General features: G+C 45.8%; 1 protein-coding gene across 3 annotated transcripts in view; it reads right to left on the reverse strand.

Annotated features, from left to right (window-relative positions):
* The window catches only part of LOC147630408 (mitogen-activated protein kinase 4b), a 98267-nt gene extending 78508 nt beyond the window's left edge, over positions 1-19759 (reverse strand). The window contains exons 1-4 of one of the 3 annotated variants that reach the window (XM_086810274.1): positions 19538-19759; positions 19058-19132; positions 18781-18946; positions 18468-18597 (exon numbers count right to left, since the gene is read on the reverse strand). In XM_086810274.1, the coding sequence (XP_086666400.1) occupies positions 18468-18597; positions 18781-18938 (288 nt within the window). In that variant the 5' untranslated portion in view covers positions 18939-18946; positions 19058-19132; positions 19538-19759. The other 2 variants (XM_086810275.1, XM_086810276.1) reach the window with 2 other exon arrangements.
* Positions 19760-20298: the final 539 nt, after the last annotated feature.

A 20298-nucleotide genomic window follows, 5' to 3' on the forward strand; every position in this document is an offset into this window, starting at 1 on the left:
TAGCACCTGACCAGATTCACTACTGCGTTTCCATCCTCTGCACTGCCTTCCCACACCTGGTGTCTACCTGGCTGCCCAACTGGCTGTCCGCCTAACTGACGCTTGCCTGGCTGCCCGCCTATCTGGTCGCTGGTTGCTGGCAGCCCGTGCACTCAACACGTTTGGTGGCCTTTTGCTGGCAGCAACCCTCCTGGCTGTAGCCATGCGCTCAGCCCGCCTGGCTGTAGCCATGCGCACAGCCCCCCTGTCAGTGCCCAAAAGCAGCAACAACACCCGACGGCGACAGCAGCAGCGCCCAACAGCAGCGGCAACAGCCCCTTGTGCAGCGGCAGCAGCCGCCTCCTATGCGCAGCAGCACTCCAAGAGATGCGCCCGTGTAGACCATCCGGCCACCTTCCCTGCTTGCTCGCCACCCTTCCTCTTATAAAGAAAAACAATTCGCTTTTTCTCAAAAACGCCAAAAGCAAAGGTTAAAAACGCATGCTCAAAAATAATAATAATATTTTAAGCATCAAAGGTTATTAAACCTTATAAACAATAAAATTCCCTTTTGTCCCCTTTCACACTTGGGTTGGCCACCATTTATGAGTTTCCTTTTCATACCCAAACTTGATGCATGTTCACACTTGTCCATCCCGTGCCCGTGCCCGTGCCCACCTGCTTGTTGTCCAGAGGCAAAAACACAAGGTCGTAACAGCATATGCCTACAAAGAGGCGGCATATTATCAATCATATGATGCTTCTACAAAAGCATCAAACTCCGAAAATTTACATGCCCAAAACGAGCATGCCAAAGCTCTGCATCATGCATAGCAAGAGTGTAGGCAGCCACTGTATGTGCATCATAAGTACGCTTGCATTAGCTGTCAGCTTATACAAGCCTTTGTATCGTGTTCCAGAAGTGACTATCGCATAACCATTTGATGGGTCTTTCACCAAACACTTCCCATCTTCAAATTCAACCTTTAAACCTTGGTCGTTTATGGCTGAGATAGAGAGCAGATTTTTCTTTATCCTTGTAATATACAACACTTTTGTCAGACATATATTTGCACCATTGGCTGCACCAAGTATGACATTGCCAATTCCCTTTCCTAGATAAGTGGTATGATCTTTACATGATACAGTGCGGCCATTAATAGTATAAACCAATTGCTGAAATACATCTTTGCATGAAGTGATGTGGCTCGAAGCACCACTATCAAAATACCATGATACATCCTGTCTGTCGGATGCAATGCAAGACATATCATTCCCCGAAGCACTTCGTGTGTCACTAGTGCATGTGACCAAAAAAGTGTACTCTTCTTGAATTACATTAGCCAATTGCTTTGCTTTGTCATCAGAAGAGTCTGCTACTGCATTGCCTGCATCTTTCTTCTTCTCTTTTGCAATCCGCTTTCTACATTCATTGATGTAGTAGCCAGGCTTATGGCAATAGTGACATTTTTCCTTCTTTTTAGGCTTGTTTGCATCCCCTTTGTCAGACTTTTCACCACCAAAAGAGGGTTGTACATGACCAGCCTTACTAGACTCGTGTCCCACATGGTTAAAGCTCTTTGCTTTACCCTTATCCTTGGCTGTAAATGCCTTGTCTCCACCACGGTTGCTAGATAGGTTTGCCCTTGTTTGCTCTTCCTGCAGCTCTAAACCCACCAGCTCTTCAAAAGTGACGGGATTAGCACCACCTCTCATAGAGAGGTGTGAAAGCCCAAATAGGAGGGTGGTAAAGAAGTTAAGAGTGTTGGTGACCAGCTTTCTATCTGGGATAACCTCATCAATGTTGAGCAATTGTTCCTGCAAATCTATCACTTTGGTGAGGTGATCTGACATGGCGTCACCCTCATCCATAGAAAGAAGATCCTATTGCCTCTTCAAGTAGGCAACTCTTGCCACGTTGCGTACCTAATACATTGCTTCCAAAGTGTCCCATGCAAGCTTCGATGTCTTGTAAGACCAAATGTGTGGAATAATAGACTTTTTCATTGAAAGGGCTATCAAGGACATGGCCTGTGCATCCCTAGAGTCCCATCTTATATGTGGGAGCAGGTTTTACTTCAAGAGCTCTTTGAGCACCTCCCCTTTGAGGCGTTGCTGGTTGTAAGGTAAGGGGGTGTGTGTCGTCACCACACACGATGCTCCAAAGCCCTTTCGCTACCAGCAAGTTACGGATCATAAAACTCCACAGGGAGTAGTTTGATCCATCTAACCTGTCCTCCTGGGTGAGCACATCAAATACATCTGTAGCATTTTGAGCCATGTAGACAAAATACACCTGCAACCAAACCAAGCACCAATGTGCACTGCCAGGCAACCAAATGTCCTATGCAAACTTTTGCCTGCAACCTCAAGCAAGTATAAACCTGCAACAAATTGTCCAAGTACACTCAATGTGTATACATATGTGACAAATCACTGATGTAATCCCCAGTTACATGCTCCAAACTAAAAAGGCCCAATTTTTATACACTGCAATTGCTTCAATGTGCAATTAATTGCCCAATTTTCACAAAAGCCCCAAATTCTAGCAACTGAAAGAGGCTCAATTTAGTGATTTTGACCTCAATTTGAAAAACTCCCAAATTCCAAGCAAAGCAAAATGTTCAATTTTGGCAATTATGCATCAAATTGAGAAATCTGCAGATAGTGATTCCTGACATAGCCTTCAATTTTCCATGCAAAGGGGAATTTTGCTAAACGCCCAAATTTGTGTACCTCCAGATGTCTGCTATTAGATGTTTAAAAAAGCAAAAAAAAAAATTATCTCCACAGAAGGGGCGAAAAAGCAAACCGGTACACAAGAGACGGGCAAGTACACGTGGAGGCACACTAGTGGGTAGGTTCCTGTACGGGGACGTTTGGCTACAGATGGACTGGAGACAGCGACACTAGCAAGGAGCAGTCAGACAGGAGATGGCAACGACGACGGCGAGTTGTAGTGGCTGTTGCGTTGAGGTCGGAGCCAGCGTGAATGGTGGGCAGACGGTAGCGAGGGCAACAGCAATCATGTTGGAGCCGGCGTGAACGGCCGATAGACAGAAGGGTCGACGGCGACAGAGTCAAACGACAACGGCGAGCAGCTATCAGGGAACAAGGAACCCCAAAAAATGGCAAATTCCATCGAATGCCACATAAGCCACAAGTATGGCGGAGCTCCACCAGGGGCCGCTCGCTGTGGTGATAGCACCCGCTGGTTGTCCGAACAGAGCACAGTGCACTAGTGCCGCTGCATGTGGTGGTGCAAAGGGGCGGAGCCTAGCCGACAAGGCGGCACACAGAAGGCAAGGAGAGTGTTGGAACAGTGCGGGCGGATGGAGTTGAACAGTGACGGATGAAACGGGTCCCCTATCGACGGACGAACACAAAGTGTGGTGATCACAAATGCAAGTCAATCCTTGCATGTGAGTCACATCCATATAATATCCAAGTACAAAAGTTATATGGATAGAGTGTCCTTTCACACTTGATATCCAAGGGAAAAAACCACATGGGGAAAAGAGCCCTTGGTTAAGCCATGTTCACACGTAGCACTACTATAAGTGAGCATATGCCTACACTTCGGGATTTTTTTCCATATTTTTCAGCTATTTTATAGCTAAGTTTTAGGCTTTTTTAGGCATTTTATCATTTGTCCAAATTAGAAGCTTTTTTGCTACTCCCGACTGGCTCTACACATATGTAAATAAGCATGGACATTCTTCATTCATAATTCATTCAATATTTCAGTTCTTGGCTCAAGTGTTGGATCAATCTTGGCTATCTACTTTCTTTTGTTTGATCTCTACTTGCTTCCGTTTCTTATTCACATATTCTCACATGGTATCAGAGCACCTATGCTTCTACAAATCAGCAAGAGGACTTTCAGCCTGCGTTTTTTTTTCTCCACATCTTGCGTTTTCTTCTCCATACCTCTCTTGGTGGTTGCGTTTTGGAGATCTCCTGCAAGCACACATCAGTGCGTCTCTTTGCACTGATTCTAGGCTATTTTCGGCCTCTTTCCTTCATCTTGACCCACCCTAATTTCTGCATTTTGTTTTCAGCAGCCCCTTTCTTGCATTTTTTCATTCCCAGCCCTCCCCCACTACAAAGGAGGCCCTTCTAGCCATTCTTTCTCAGTTTTTACACCCTTCTACCTCTTTCCAACCCCTCACCTAGCTTCTAGGGAGAGTAGGCTACCGGTTGAAGAGGAGGCTTAGTTATAAAATCTTTCCGCATTGATGCATGTCTCAAGGCATATGTGTTCTGCATTGACATTCACAACCAGCTGTTGCTGTCCCCTTAAAGAGGTGGATCCAATCCCTTGCACTTCACTGGTCTCATAGATCATTGGACTCTCACTCTCCTTGAACCTCAGAAGAACTCCTTGTTAATGGTTCACACTTTGACCACCGCTGATCCTCCACCTTCCTTTAATTCCAGACCAACTTGTCCTGTTTCACACTCTATGGGACCAAATATGTTTCAAATTGGTTTACTTCCTGACAGCCCAGAGAAGTCTACCTTCTATGTTCCTTATGATACCTGGATCCAAAACACAAAAGACCTGTTTGCTACTGTGTCCCCCAATTGATTTTGTCCAATTCAAACCTGAGCACTCAAGAATCAATGATCTCCCTTCAAGCGATTTGTACAAATCAAAGATCCAATCCATGTTAGCAATCCCTGCTCAATCTCTGTGACCCAATCAAACCCACACATTTGATGAAGTTGAACCTGTATAATCAAGTACTCACTCCCCTTGATCAACTTACACACAAACTCAACATTCAGAGTTCACAGTAAACCACTACCTGCTCAAACAATGATACCTCAGATATAAGGTGTTCTAAACAACCAAATCGCACTCTGTTATTGACAGATTCAACAACAATTTTTCCTCAATTGAGCCCTCAAAAGTAAGACAAAAAAACGATGACAATCTTTACGCTTTTAATACTGAATAGCTTGAACCAAGTAAAGAAGAAGAAGCTCCCTGTGATGAACTCCCTGCAAGAAACTACCAACCCACAGCTGACACCAGCTTCAACCACCAGGAAACCTTTGGGAAGAGCCAAGTTCCAACAGAGCCAGTCCTATAGGTGCTCAGGCCCTCCAATTCAGCTAGTCCTCCACCTGCACAATCTGCTCTGCTCTGGCTTTAAGTGCCCCTGGCCCAAATTGTTCAAATTCTCCTGTAGCTTCTCTCACAACTTCTGACACACGTAGCCCCTCTCCAATTCTCCTCTGTTCCACCTTGATGATCCTCTCCTCAATCTTCAATTCCTCCTCCTCAGCTTGTCGTTTCTGCTTCTCTCCTCTCTCACAGAGATGCATGCTCATCCCCAATTAGGAATCGACTAGAAAAAACTGCCACCTTCTACTCATACTTCTTTTGGGTTCTCCTCGACTGATAACACCTCTCCCTAATGCCAAGTGGAAAACACCGTATGCATGGATATTGGATGCACATGGCAATGCATCATCATTATGTACATGATCAACCATGGGACATCTCTAACACCATCTCACATACATCCACACATCTCCCAACATCCTCAAATCATGAGCATCCTATGATCATCTAAAGCCATCCCCTCTTAGACTTACATCCCGAATAGACCTCTATTGCCATGTGAACAGGTTTACCATGTGGGTGTTAATGCATTTGATCATGTATCATCACCAAGGACATCATCAGCCATAGCTCATTTTCATCACTCTCCACATGCACTCATTCAACTTCCATCAAACCCCATACTCTAAGATTCAAGGACTACCTATAGCTACTTCTCAAATTCACACCTACCATAGATTTTTGCTGGGGCTCTGATCCCTCATGCAAGCATCACCAAAATGCTCCTCACATATTGCCCCAACCCGAGAGTGGAACACTTTCAAAGTGTTCCACCATCTTGTGAATTTCACATAATCCTGATATGATAAGGCCTTAAACCCATTGACTCTACTGGGATGCAGTCTGCCAATTAGATCTTTGAGTTGGTAACTCCCATTGGAGAAAGCTTCATGTACCACATATGGTCCTTCCCATCTAACTATGAATTTAGTTTGAAAGTGCTGTCCAGAGCACTATTTTACCTCAACACCAACATGCCTTCAATTAAACTCGTATTCCCCAGCCTCTCATTGAACTTTTCTGTCCTTTTCTGACTTGCTTTCTCATACCATTTCACTGCTTCATCTGTCTAACAAAAGAGCATGCAGCTTGGCCCATCTGTCCCTTTCTTGTTCCTCTTGTTCTATGCTGTGTTGCAGCATAAAGTCTAGAGATGGCAGCATGACATTAATAGGTAGCACACAATTTTTCCCATAAACCAAATGAGAGGGTGAAAACCTTGTTGTGTGCTTGTCTAAAACCCTATAGGCCCACAATGCTCTGTACAAATACAGATCCCAGTCTCTAGGATGCTCTTCCACAAGCTTGAATAGCAGCCTCTGTAAAATCCCCATTGAAGCTCTCTACTAACCCATTACATTGAGGATGGTAAGGTGTGGTGAACCTGTGTTTGATGTGTACAACCTGATCACATCTTGGACCATGACTCTGAACTCTCTGCCTTCATTTGTCACCAATTCCAAAGGAAGCCCAAACCAACAACAAACCATTTCATATAGGAACTAACTCACCTGCTTTGCATTTGCTTTACTAGCTGCCCTTGCCTCTGGCCACCTGGTCAAGTAATCTATTGCAGTGATGATGTACAACTTCTTGTTCTTGGTTCCTGGAAGAGGTCCTATGACATCCACTCCCCATTCTTCAAATGCCCTATAACTCATAACATGTTGCATGGGTTCTAGTACCAACATTCTTTTTTGAAAGGCTTGGCATTCTGCACAACTTCTACACCAGTGGGTGATATCCCTATTCATACTTGGCCACATCAGTTGAGCTCCTAAGATTTTCCTTCTGGTGATATCTGCCCTGTAGTGTCCTCCACAACCTTCCTCATGACATGCTGTTAAACATTGTTGTATCTCATTATGATATAATACTCTCCTTAAAACCCCATCTGAGCCCTTGTGATATAGTTGCTCTCCGATCAACACATATTTCATGGCCCTTCTAGTCACTGCCTATTTGTTTGAAGCACTCAGATCCCTCCTGGCAAAACCAGTCAGTAGAACATGTTTGCAAAGACTCTCTTCCTTGATATAAAGGCTCTTGCAACTTTACCCCATGCACGGCTGGAAACAGTACCTGCTCAACTAGCTGATGAGCCCTTTTATTCTGATCCCTAGGTATATGCCAGATTTGGACAGCTTGAAAGCTTTCAAGTAACTTCCTGGCCTTGAAAAACCACTGTTTCAACTCATCCATATTAACCCTCCAAACTCCTTGGATCTGTCTGATGACCAACATGGCATCTCCCTTTATAATCAACTTTCTGATTTTTCTCCTCTTACACTCCTCAAGCCCCCAGCATAAGCTGTTGTACTCTGCTTCATTGTTGCACTTCACCTGTATCTCATGGCAACCACATCAGACCTCTTCTCCCTGTGCACCCAAAAATACATATCCAGCCCCTCCTTTGCCCATACTTCTTTTGAAAGCACCGTCAAAGTATGTGGTCCCTCACCACCCTGCAATTCTTCATGTAGACTATGACTGGAAACCACTTGTCTCTCAACATCCTTATCAATTGATAACACCTCTCCCTAATGCCAAGTGGACAAGCACCGTATGCATGGATATCGCATCCACATGGCAATGCATCATCATTATGTACATGATCAACCATGGGGCATCTCTAACACCATCTCACATACATCCTCACATCATGAGCATCCTATGATCATCTAAAGCCATCCCCTCTTAGACTTATATCCCCAATAGACCTCTATTGCCATGTGAACAAGTTTACCATGTGGGTGTTAGATGCATTTGATCATGTATCTGTCTGCGCAGCGGAAGACTAACGCACGTAGGAGACGCATCACCATCGAGCTCCACGAACACCCCAACGGGCACTGGAGCATCCCTCCACCGGGCTCCTATCTCCCGGTGAGCTGCCTCCCAAAACACTGGCCAGAGGAGATGATTATGACAACGTGCCACTCTAGCCTATATATGGCTCTTCAACTTCCCATGCTTCCACTTATGGGATAATCCAAGGCACCTTCTAGCCATAGATCACACACTCGAAATCGCCAACCTTCCAACACCCTCCCTCGATTCGAGCTCCACAAGCCACCGAGGCGCGAGGGGGTCGCCAAGGACCACACACGCCTGAGCCGCCCAGGACCACACACGCCCGGGCTCTGATACCATGTCAAAATGCGCAGCGGAAGACTAACGCACGTAGGAGACGCATCACCATCGAGCTCCACGAACACCCCCAACGGGCATTGCAGCATCCCTCCACCGGGCTCCCATCTCCCGGTGAGCTGCCTCCCAAAACACCGACCGGAGGAGATGATTATGACAAGGTGCCACTCTAGCCTATATATGGCTCTTCAACTTCCCATGCTTCCACTTATAGGATAATCTAAGGCACCTTCTAGCCATAGATCACACGCTCGAAATCGCCAACCTTCCAACAGTATCATCACCAAGGACATCATCAACCATAGCTCATTCTCATCACTCTCCACATGCACTCATTCAACTTCCATCAAACCCCATACTATCAAGATTCAAGGACTAGCTACTTCTTCTCAAATTCACACCTACCATAGATTTTTGCTAATGCTCTGATCCCTCATGCAAGCATCACCAAAATGCTCCTCACATATTGAAAAACATGTGAGGGTTCTGGATGATGGCCTCTATAACACCACCAGACACCACACAAGGGTAAGATTTACAGATACAAGAACTGGGGGCTGCCAAATCACCAGCTCCAAAGCACCCAACAATTTAAATGTTCTCCCTTGGGCACTTGTTGATCAAAACATATCAAAACCAGCTACTGTTGTCCTCTTAAAGAGGTGGAGCCAATCCCTTGCACTTCACTGGTCTACTAGATCATTGGACTCTCACTCTCCTTGAACCTCAGAAGAACCCCTTGTTAATGGCTCACGCTTTTGTTAGACATCATCCCCTTGTTGCTAGCTTCCTCTTTGGTGTCCTATTTTAGCCTCTAGGGCTGACCATGTTAGCTATACAGACTAGTCACCCCTCACATATTTTTACCCTATTTTATCCCCATTTTTTTGGTGTCTTAGATATTTATCCTAGTCTTGGACATTTATCCCAGTCGTGTGGATGCTAGTCGGCTGCATACTTTTGGGCATATATATAGCTGGCTTGCCTCCCTCATTTTCACTGCTTGCTTAGCATTGTTTGCTACAGTCCCTCACATACGAGGTTTTCTCCCCTCTTGCTCGGGACATGTATTCCTTTGGATGATGATATTGAGAGCAGGTTCTCACATGTGTTTCCTCTCCATCTCTCTCTCACTCTCTCTCCTGTGTTTCCACTTTCCCTTCTTCCGCTGCACATTCTATCATGGTATCAGAGCGCCGGTGATCTTCAGTGTTGGATGCTCCCTCCTCTACCTCCTGCGTTTCTGGGTTTTTTAGCAGGTGGACAGATCTGCGTTTACATGTGAAGAAGCTTGCATTTAAGGTCAAATGAGGGCAGATTCATCCCCAATTCAGAGGGCTGTAGACCCTCAACATCAGGGCGTCAGTTGTTAGCAACCTCCAAGCAGACTGACAATGGTGTTTTCCCAGGGCGGCAAACTTTCTCTCCAGGCGGCATCTACCAAGGTTCCCAGGTGGCTGTTTACAGGAACTAAGCATCCCAACAAGCTACATTTTTGGCCTGCTAGGGCCTGCCTTCCCTCGCCCTATTCTTGGGGCTCTTTGGGCTCCCCTTTTGGCCTCTTTAAAGGGCCTTCTACTAGGCCCTAGGCCAGCACCTTTTCCTTTTTTGGTTGTCATGTGCCATCGCCCCCCTAATTGTACCTATTCTTTGCAGCAGTTTTTGATATGAGGCTTCAGCATTTCCATACTCTGCCCTATCTACTGCCCCGAATACCTCTGTGTTTTCAGATTTGCAGCCATGGTTGCTGCGTTTTTTTGAACAAATCTTGCTGGTAGCTCTACCTTCATCTAGGCTTCATCTGTTGGACCCGAAGGTACCTTCTCTTCAGTGTTTTTCCTCATAGGAGGTGTGGACACTGGTTGACCTGAATTTTCACGTTTGTAGCCCTTGTTTGGCTGCGTTTTCTTCTCCAGTGGACACAGATCACTTGCAAAGGGGGTGTTTTGCTTGGATTGTGGCTTTGAAGGCAATTTGGCACTTGAGGAGGGTACTGAATTTCTGATTTCAGTCAGCGTTTTGCTGATTTTGGAGCATCTATACCTCTGTTTTGTTCCTGGCCTACACAGTTACCCGGTTTCTTCATGTTCCTTGCCTTCTGTTTTGGCGGTGGAGTGCTGTTTTTTGCTGGACAACTGTGTTTTGTCTGCATTTTTTTCTACACTCAGAGGGGGCCTATCTCCAACTACTTCACTTGAGGATCAGTTTTGGGAGCTGTTTTGTATCTATGGAGACTTTCTTCTGTGACAGGAGTTTACAAATTTTGGAGGAGAGTAGTGATCTTTTCAGAGATCCTAAGCAGAGTTTATTTTGTCCAAGCCTATGTTTTTTGCAGTGTTTGTAGAGAAAGGAGGGTGTTTTGCCTATGAGGTGTGAACCTTTCACATGGATCACTTGTTTGTTGCTAATTCTTGGGATCTTGTTACCATTGCAGTTTATATTCCTGCTTCCCTTCCTCATAGTGAGGAGTCTACCTCTGCCTCTCTTTGTGATGCTTCTGAGGATGCCCCTCCCCCTGCCAGTTCTGCAAGTTTGTTGTTTTGGAGGATGATTTTTTGGACCTAGTGGGATGCTTTGGATCTGTGGTTGCTAACCGTGCCTGGGACGCAGTGGTACTTCCAGAGTTTTTTGGATTTGGATCAGAATCAGGTTGGGCTTGTACCAATCCGACAACATCAGTTTTCAAAGGGGAATGTGAAGTCCTTTCATCTTGCGATGCCCACCTCAGTGGCATGTACTTGTGTACAGCATTGGGCAACTCATGGTACGGAGTTTGAGCAGATGGACCCCATCTTTTATACAGAGTCTTTACATCTTGCGATGCCGATCTTTTTAGAGGATGCTATTGTACAGCATTTGGCTACTCTTGGTAGAGAGTTGGAGCAGATTGACTCTATTTCTTTTGAGGGTTCCAGTGAGGAGCAATTTGCTTCTCCCAAGATTGATTATCTACAAGATCTGATTTTGGTTGGTTATGAGGTTTTTCATACCTTCTCCAGGCTGGTTACATGACATTCGACTTCGGGGAGTGTTCTTACACTTGGTCATACCTTCTCCAGGCTGGTTACATGACATTCGACTTCGGGGAGTGTCCTTACACTTGGGTTTGAAACCATTATTTGGAGCAGCACGTCGCAGCCCACATGGTTGTTTTCTTCCAGAGGAGCGATGTACCTGGCAGCTTGTTCTGTTGCTTTTGTAGCTGAGTTGCTGAGGAGATTGCTTTCCTGGTACCTATTTTTGTAATTTTTCATCTATGATCGAGGACGGTGTCTCTAGCTTCTTGGAGTTCACTCAGCATCCGGTGCTCAGAGGGGCTGTTAGACATCATCCCCTTGTTGCTAGCTTCCTGTTTGGTGTCCTATTTTAGCCTCTAGGACTGACCATGTTAGCTATAGGGACTGGTCACCCCACATATTTTTCCCCTATTTTATCCCCATTTTTATGGTGTCTTGGATATTTATCCTAGTCTTGGACATTTATCCCAGTCGTCAGCTGCATGGTGGAGGGCAGGCGCTTCAGCGTTTTCTTTATTTGGTCCAGTCGGCTGGCCGACTACTTGTCGGCCAGCACTTCAATATTCCAAAGGGCCTATAAAAGGCACTCAAGGCTCATCATTGTATTCATTCATTCCTTCATGGAATGGGTTCTTAGGGTCCTTACAGTAGGACTAGATTTTGGTGTTTATCACCTTTTGTATGAGACAGCCTAGGGCTGTAGAAAAGTACCTTTTTGTACTATATGGAATTTCCAGCGTTTCTCTCTCTCTCTACTCTCCCTTCTGTCTGCATTTTTGCATCAGCATGTTCTCACTGGTGTTTAGGGCTAAAAGAAGACCCCCAGAGCTTCCGCGTGTTACAATGCTCCTCAGAACGCCCATGACGCCATCACTGGTGGTCACTGGGGCATAAATTCGACTCTGGGGAAGCTAGAAAGATAATATTATTGGCCAAGAATGAGGCGAGATATGTTCGCACATGTGCAACAGTGTGACGTTTGTCAGAAAGTGAACGCTCCTCGTGGGAAGAAGATACGGTTGCTACAACCTTTACCAATTCCCGAAGGACCTTTCCAAGATATATCGATGGACTTTGTCACGAATCTGCCTCCCAATCTGGGTAAGCATCATACTTAGTGCTTGACTATTGTTGATAGATTTAGCAAATTTGTTATGCTTATCCCATGCAGGACCAATGTGACCGCCGAAGCTGTTGCCCATTTGTTCATTCGGCATCGGTACCCGATTGGCGGGATCCCTAGGACCTTAGTGTCAAACAGAGATACCAAGTTTACCAATCGTTTTTGGAGGGCACTATTTGATAATTTTGGTACTAAATTGAATTTTTCCAGTGCATTTCACCCACAGACTAATGGCCAGACAAAAATCTACAACTAGTTGGCCTTTGATGTACTGAAGTGTTATGTCCATGATCAACAAGGTAAGTGGGAATCATAATTGCCTTTTAGTTCAAGCTATTTTGAATGATTCTTTTTCTTCAACTATTGGCAGGACTCCATATGAAGCAGCGTTTGGAACACCATTCCAGTCGCTAATGACCAGAACCTCGTCTTCAGTACTTGAAGCGAACAGAATGAAGGAATCTTACTAGGAGATTTTGGAGTCAATGAAAGACAGGTTGGCTAAAGCACAAGAGGCCTACGCTCGACAGGCCAACAAAGACCAAAGGGATGTAAAGTTCTCGAAAAGAGATTGGGTTTACCTTCGGATCATGAAGCATCCTATCCAGAGAAAGATCAACGAGGTGTCAATGAAGTTGAAACTACCTCCAAGTTGGACTATGCACAATGTGTTCCATGTCAGTTGGCTAAAACCATATGGAGGTCCAATCCCTTCAGAAGTGAGACGAAGCAGAACCAGATATAGTTGATGAAGCTGAAGTGATGGTTCCAGAACACATTCTTTTGCACCGCTTCAAGCATGGCTCAAACTGAAGACAAAGACAGTTCCTCACGAAGTTTTAGGACCGAGGGACTCACGAAGCTGTATGGCTTGACAAAGAATTCTTCAATGACTATCTGACTTTATTGACAGACTATCTAGAGGCTATGTAGCTTCCGTCAAGTTCAGTAGAAGGGGATGTCACGTGCATCCTGCACTTGAATGCCACATAGACATATCTGAACAAGGTGGTGCAGGACCTAGAGTGGAAACCGGTCCCATGTGAGCCTAGTCCAAGACGAGTCAGCCAGGGTTCCACTCTACGCGTCCGAGGTCAAGTGTGCATTGTCCTACACATGAAGCAGTGCCAATCCGTACTATGAGTCTCCCTCTGGAATGATGTCAGATGATCTGTGTATCTGGTTTGCAACCAGATGCCGGACATCTGGAGAAGCATGTAGGATTTGCATGTAGAAAAGGTGTCCAGCCCATAGGGCTACCCAAGAACAGAGCCTAAGGCTCTTGTATGGGTATGGGGTAGGCATAGAGCCACTCCAAGGGGCTAGGAGGGCCCCAAGCTGTGCCAACCAGCCCTAGTATGGGCTGGGCAGGCTGTCGGCCAGCCCTAGGGGGCCTGGCCAGGCAGCCGACAGGCCTCTGGGCCCTCCCCAGCCAGTCGGCCAGGTGTGGGGTAGCCCACATATCCTGCGCAGGGGCTGCTCAGCAGCCCAGCATTTGCGCATGGATGGTCAGCCACTATACAGTGTGAAAACGATGGCAAAAAAGCATTTAATGCTGGACCAAGTCGTGAAGGAAAAACTGAAGCTGGCTGACTAGAGCATCTTAGGGGTATAAATACCCAAGCCTGAAAATCCGTAGATCATCTCATAATTCACAACCTATGGTGCATTCGAAGGGCCAGGTCAGCCAAGCAAGAAAGCTCCAACCAAGGTGAAAAGAGCAGGTCAAGAATCAAGATTCCGTCTTTATTTTCAGATTTGCATCATTCTAATAAAGCAAATACACCATTCATGGTGGGGGGCCTATAAAGGGGGTTTGGGACCCAATACTGTGTCCTTCTCCCTCTCTCTCTCTCTCTCTCTCTCTCTCTCTCTCTCTCTCTATATATATATATATATATATATTTTATGCACATCTTCTTTAGTATTGTTGTCGTGAATGATTGCTGAATTCTGAGCATTGAAGTTACCGATTCTTCCATGAAGCTTCCCCATGTTACAAAAAATCCATGAAACAACAGTATACCTTTTGCTTTCGTGCCCTCACCGCCTCAATAATGGCTCGAACCGTAAATAGTAGACTAGTTTCTCTTGAAGCCTACCTAGCCAAGTGGCTCTCTCACCCTGTTTCTCTACTAAGAAATAGATCTCGTTCTCCAATACTGCCCCATATATCTTAGCCATTATATGGCCAATCATGATTGTAGTTGTTGGGGTCGGTGGGGTTTCCTACTTTATGGATGGAGAAAATGATATTAGTGGTTCAGGAGGGCGGAAAGCCTTCCCATAAGGCCCTATTAAAGGGATGTGCAAGAATGGGAGCCAGGATGCTATATAAGCAATGATCACCTTTTGCATCATTCATCTCATATTCTCTCAAGAGCCATAGTTCAAGGGCTGAGACAGCCAAGGAGGTAAAGGCAAGGTAGAAAGTGTAGATCAAGGGGTCATCTTCAGGCTGTAAGTAATCTCAGCCACGTGAAGCTATCCAAGTCAATTCAGTCTTAGTTATTTACAGCCAGCAATCTGTCAGTCTACTCATTCAATAAAGAAAATACACCATATGTGGTGGGGGCCCTTCAGAGGGTATTTGGGACCCAACCCTGTGTATTGTTTCTCTTCTCTCTCTGCACTCTTCCTTTTATTACATTCTGCTATACATCGTCAAGAACGAAGGGGCTGAAAGTATTTATCAAAGTATAATTTGTGTGACAACCAGCCCTAAACAGGTATTTTATTTGATTTTTTGGTCTTGTGCTGCTGGCCAAGAGCCCTTCTCTGGGCCGACCAGCAGCCCTTCCACATATATAAGCAACATCTCATAAATCTGAAAAACAACACAAACATCAACTATCTGCTGCTGCCGCCCTACCTCTGCAGCAGCCTGGATCATGATCGCCCTTCCTCTGCAGCTGTCGTCAGCTCTAGCATCCTGCACACAGCAGCCATCGACTCCTTCCTCTGTACCTGCAGCACAGCGCCCAGTGACCTGAAGCCAGTGCCCTGATCTCTGATCTTGTACCTGCAGCCTGCAGATCCTGTACCTGTACCTGTACCTGCACACCTCGGGACAGCAGCCCATTCTCTGCTCATTCAACATCGACTTGGGACAGCAGCCCTCTCTGCTCATCATCACCTGACGACATCCGGACAGCAGCCCTCTCTACTCTTCACCACCTACCTCGTGACCGCAGCACACCATCTGCCCGGGACAGTAGCCATCTCTCCTCCTCAGATCTGTGTTTCTCCTGCAGTCCACTCATCTGCAGATTTGTGTTTGTCTGCACCCCTCAGGTATAGCAGCACCCTTGTCACCAGAGCCTGCACCACTACATTTCCACTGCGCACTACAAACATCTACTACCTTGGAGTGCCACCGCAGATCACCCTTCCTCTGCAGTAGCTGTCGTCGGCTCTAGCATCCTGCACACAGCAGCCGCCGTCGGTTCCTTCCTCTGTACCTGCAGCACAGTGCCCAGTGACCTGCAGCCAGTGCCCTGATCTCTGATCTTGTACCTGCAGCCTGCAGCTCTTGTACCTGTACCTGCAGCACACCTCGGGACAGCAGCCCATTCTCTACTCATTCGACATCGACTTGGGACAGCAACGCTCTCTGCTCATGACATCGGGACAACAGCCCTCTCTGCTCTTCACCACCTACCTCATGACGGCAGCACACCATCTGCCCGGGACAGCAACCCTCTCTGCTCCTCAGATCCGTGTTTCTCCTGCATTCTACTCATATGCAAACTTGTGTTTGTCTGCACCCCTCAGGTATAGCAGCACCCGTCACCAAAGCCTGCACCACTACATTTCCGCTGCCCACTACAGACATCCACTTCCTTGCAGTGCCACCGCATCCACCAACACGAGCCTTCGACACCGACCACCGCACGGAGTGCCACCACTATCCCCGACACGAGCCTTTGTCACCGACCGAGCCCCTTCTTATGACATCGACATCTTCACGGAGTACCACCGTTGTCCTTGACGCGAGCCATTGTCACTGACCGTGCTTCAGCTCCGACCTCATCTTTGCTTCTTCACCGGTCTACTACTCAGAGTCACCTCACATAAGAGGACCTCTTGTACACGATTACATTCATCATTGTACATACGCTCATTCCTCCATTTCATGTTGTGCTGATTTGCTATGATCTCTTGCACATCTGGTCCTTTCATACTTTTGCCCTCAGATAATCCACATCAGGCAGGGCACCTTTTCGCTCGTTAGGAGGTTTTTTTCCCCATGCATGTGAACACCCTCTAACACTTATCATTGGTGTGCACTTATCTTTTGTACCTTGTACCACTCATTCTACTTGGTAATCATCATCAAGTTGTGTGCCTCTCACTCACTCTGTTTGAGCTCTATTGTGAGTGTCTTGTTGTTGCCAAACCTAACCTGCAGGTTCCAACATTTGGTATCAGAGCTCCAGGTTGATTTTGCCTCCGAATTTTTCGCAACCTCCGTACAGTCGTCGTTCGTACTGTTTGTACTTATAGCCGTACCTACACTCGACTGTACCTACTCATACACGTGTACCTACCCGTACTTGCAATAGCCACTTGTACTTGCTGAAGCGTTTATGTAGCACATAGATTAGAGTTTCAACACCTATTGGGGCTTTTTCAGTTTTTAAGCAAAATTGAGCAGTTAAAGCTAATGTGCACACATGTATTTGGGGGTTTTCGCAAAATTGACAGAAACTACTTTAAAGGTTTAATCAATCGAGACAGGTGCCACGCTTAGCATTCAAGATTCTGGAGAGCCTTTTGATCAGACACTATACCAGCAGGCTGTTGGATGGTTGATCTACCTATGCAACACGAGGCCAGACATTCAATGTGGGTTCTCAAGGTTGAGTAGATTTATGCATTGCCAAAGTACCATGCATTAGCATTGGTAGGCTGTCAAGCGGGTTTTTTGCTACTCACAAGGCATTGGTTCCTTGGATTGTTCTCTCCGGTAGGGTGAGTCACGGCTGCATGCCTTCAGTGATTCGGACTGGGCATGATGTCCACTAGCGGATTTTGTTTCTTTCTTGGTTGTCCATACTTTCATGGCTCAGCAAGAAAAAGCCGACAGTGGCCACATCTAATTGTGAGGTTGAGTACAGGGCAGCATTTACAACTACCATTCAGTGTATGGCTTAGACGCCTTTTGGCTTATCTTAGTGTTGGACAACAATCCTCCACTCCTATCTACCCTGACTCTCAAAGCGTATTGGCAATTGCGAGGAACCTAGTGTTTCATGCTCGCACGAAGCACATTGAGGTGCATTACCATTATGTTGGGGAGAGGCTCCACGCTAGAGAGATCAGCTTGGTTTATGTCTCTACACACCCTGTACATGTTCAAGCATCACTACAGGGGAGTTTGTAGACATCTCTTTCATGGGCAGTGGTTTGTGAACACTCTAAGACTAGCCAGGGCACTTTCTCCCTCTTTAGGAGGTTTTTCCCCGGTGCATGTGAGCACCTTCTAACACTTATCATTTGGGGTGTTCTTATTCTTTGTACTTCGTACCACTCATTCTACTTGGTAATCATCATTGAGTTGTGTGCCTCTCACTCAGTCACTCTGTTTGAGCTCTATTATGTTCCCAGCTGGCAGCCCTTCATTTTCATAGGCACTTGCCTTGGGGCAATGGAATCTCCCGTCACATACATGCACCTACTCAACCCTGGTGTGTACCTACCTGTCATTACACTCAATGCCCTATCCTTGATCAAATTGGGCTCACAATAGTTTGTATCTTACCTAGACTACCCTGTACAGTGCATCAGTAGACATAGCACATGCAACTGAGAGCTGATGCCTGTGACAGATACAAAAAAGAAATATTCTGAATAGCCTTGTCAGAGTTGAAAGGACCAAACAAGACTGCCTCAATAGCAGAGCATCCAAGCACAATGCACGAGACACAACACAAAAACATATATATGAACCAATAGAGAACAAGAAGTACATAGAAGTTTAACAGAACAGGAACCTGAAATCCTTAGGGCTAAAAAAAGTAAAAGATTTGTGACAAAAACTGAAGAGCCCAAAAAAAATTACATTTTCATGATCCAAGTGACGCAATAGCTTGATTTCTCGCAATGTGCGTTTGGCATCAATCCTGTTGTCAAATGCATTCCCAATTTTCTTGATTGCCACTTCTTCTCTTGTTTCGCTATTGATTGCAGAACTAAACAGACCACGTGGCCACTTAGATTAGCACAAAGCACAACAGAAGACATCACAGCAAAGCACAAGAAGTTTACTCCTACGATCACCAACACCCTGCTGCACCTAGCAAACCATGCTTCAAGCACTAGGGAAAGCCATGGCACTCTAGACAGCACAAGCTGATCAAGGACAAGGTCTTTACCAGACGATGCCATATGCGCCGCGTCCAATGGGGCGAAGTGGTGGGACATACTTTGCAGACACTTCGAACAAGTTGCCAAAGATGTTGTACTGCACGTATTGGCCCCCATGTGTGGGCACTCCCTGAACATGACCCTCGGTGGTGCTGCTTGTGTTCATTATGCAGACTGCATGGATCAAAGAGCACAATAACAAGGTAAGAATGCTCTAGCTCTCTAAACTCCAGCCATTACATAGTACAATATCTTCTGCAGTAGGCTTTCTGGAGGACAAATTACAGCTGTACTATCTCTAACTGTATTTTGTCTCTCAAATCAGCTTTTTCCTTCAAAATGGGAAGAGTGCCAACATTCCTGCAAAAACAACCCATGTGAGTTTAATTCTCTTAACAATGGGCAGAAACCCGGCATTCCAACAAAACCACCCGATTCACGTGTTCCTCAGTAAAACCACCGAATTAAATTTTACCTTAACAATGGACAGAAACCCAACATTCAAGAAAAACCACCGAATTGAGGTTTTTCCTTAGAAAACCTTTTGGAAAGAAACCCACTAAAAATTGCCCACTAAAATGTCTTTCGTGGTAAAACGAAGATTTTTGCAACACTTACCCAGTTAGGGTTTCCTTCACAGTGGATCAGAACCCAACAGTTGTACAAAGAGGAGACAGAAATCCCAAGTTCCAGGAGACCAGCACAAAGGATCGAAAACCTTGGGGGGAGGGGGGGGAAGCGAAATGAAGAAAAAGATGGACTTACCAGTAGTAATAAGGGCGAAAAAGCACCGCCCAAAATTCAAAAGGCCTGCAAACAGCTTAGCTAGGAGAGCATTCTTCGCTTAAAAGCTGCTCCCAGGAGAGCAGAAAAAACATGCTGTGTAACTAAGACTATGGCTATGATGATGACGACGATGACAGCTTAGTGATTTTAGACTAGAGAAAAGAGAGCAGATACATTATGGAGCTTAGAGTGGGGTCTAGAATGACCTCATTACAAGTGTAAAAAGCGCATATGCACTTACTCAACGATGCTCTTGTTATATAAGTACTCTTCCTTGCATATTCAACTAAAGTTGTATTTCATTCTCCCTAACATTATTTAATGCCAAGGTCTAAACCTTACTTTTTTTAAAGGTAGGTCTAAGACCCTCTGCCCTTCATCATGGACATAGGTCGATGAATTCCATCACTTGGACGACTACTAAACCTATGCAACTTGAATTTTGGGAGTTGACGTGTGCATACCGTCGGGAATGGATTCCGGCTGCTAAGTTGGCCACCTCCCAATCTTCGTGATGGGGCCAAGAATAGTCACTAATCTAACCATTCTCACCTCAACCTCACAGCTTCATCATAGCACCCATTTCGTACACCTTCATTGCGTATACCCCTCAAACCCTACCAACCCATAAACAAGCCTCCTTGGCTCTTTTTGCTTTCCCGTGCAAGTGCAAGACCCAGCCCTAATGTCCATCTCCCAACCTCCCTCTTCTACCCTCTTCTCCTTCGACTCCACTACTC

This window comes from Cibotium barometz, chromosome 16, assembly GCF_041138505.1.
Source record: "Cibotium barometz isolate CiBa-2024 chromosome 16, ASM4113850v1, whole genome shotgun sequence".
Taxonomy (NCBI): Eukaryota; Viridiplantae; Streptophyta; class Polypodiopsida; order Cyatheales; family Cibotiaceae; genus Cibotium; species Cibotium barometz.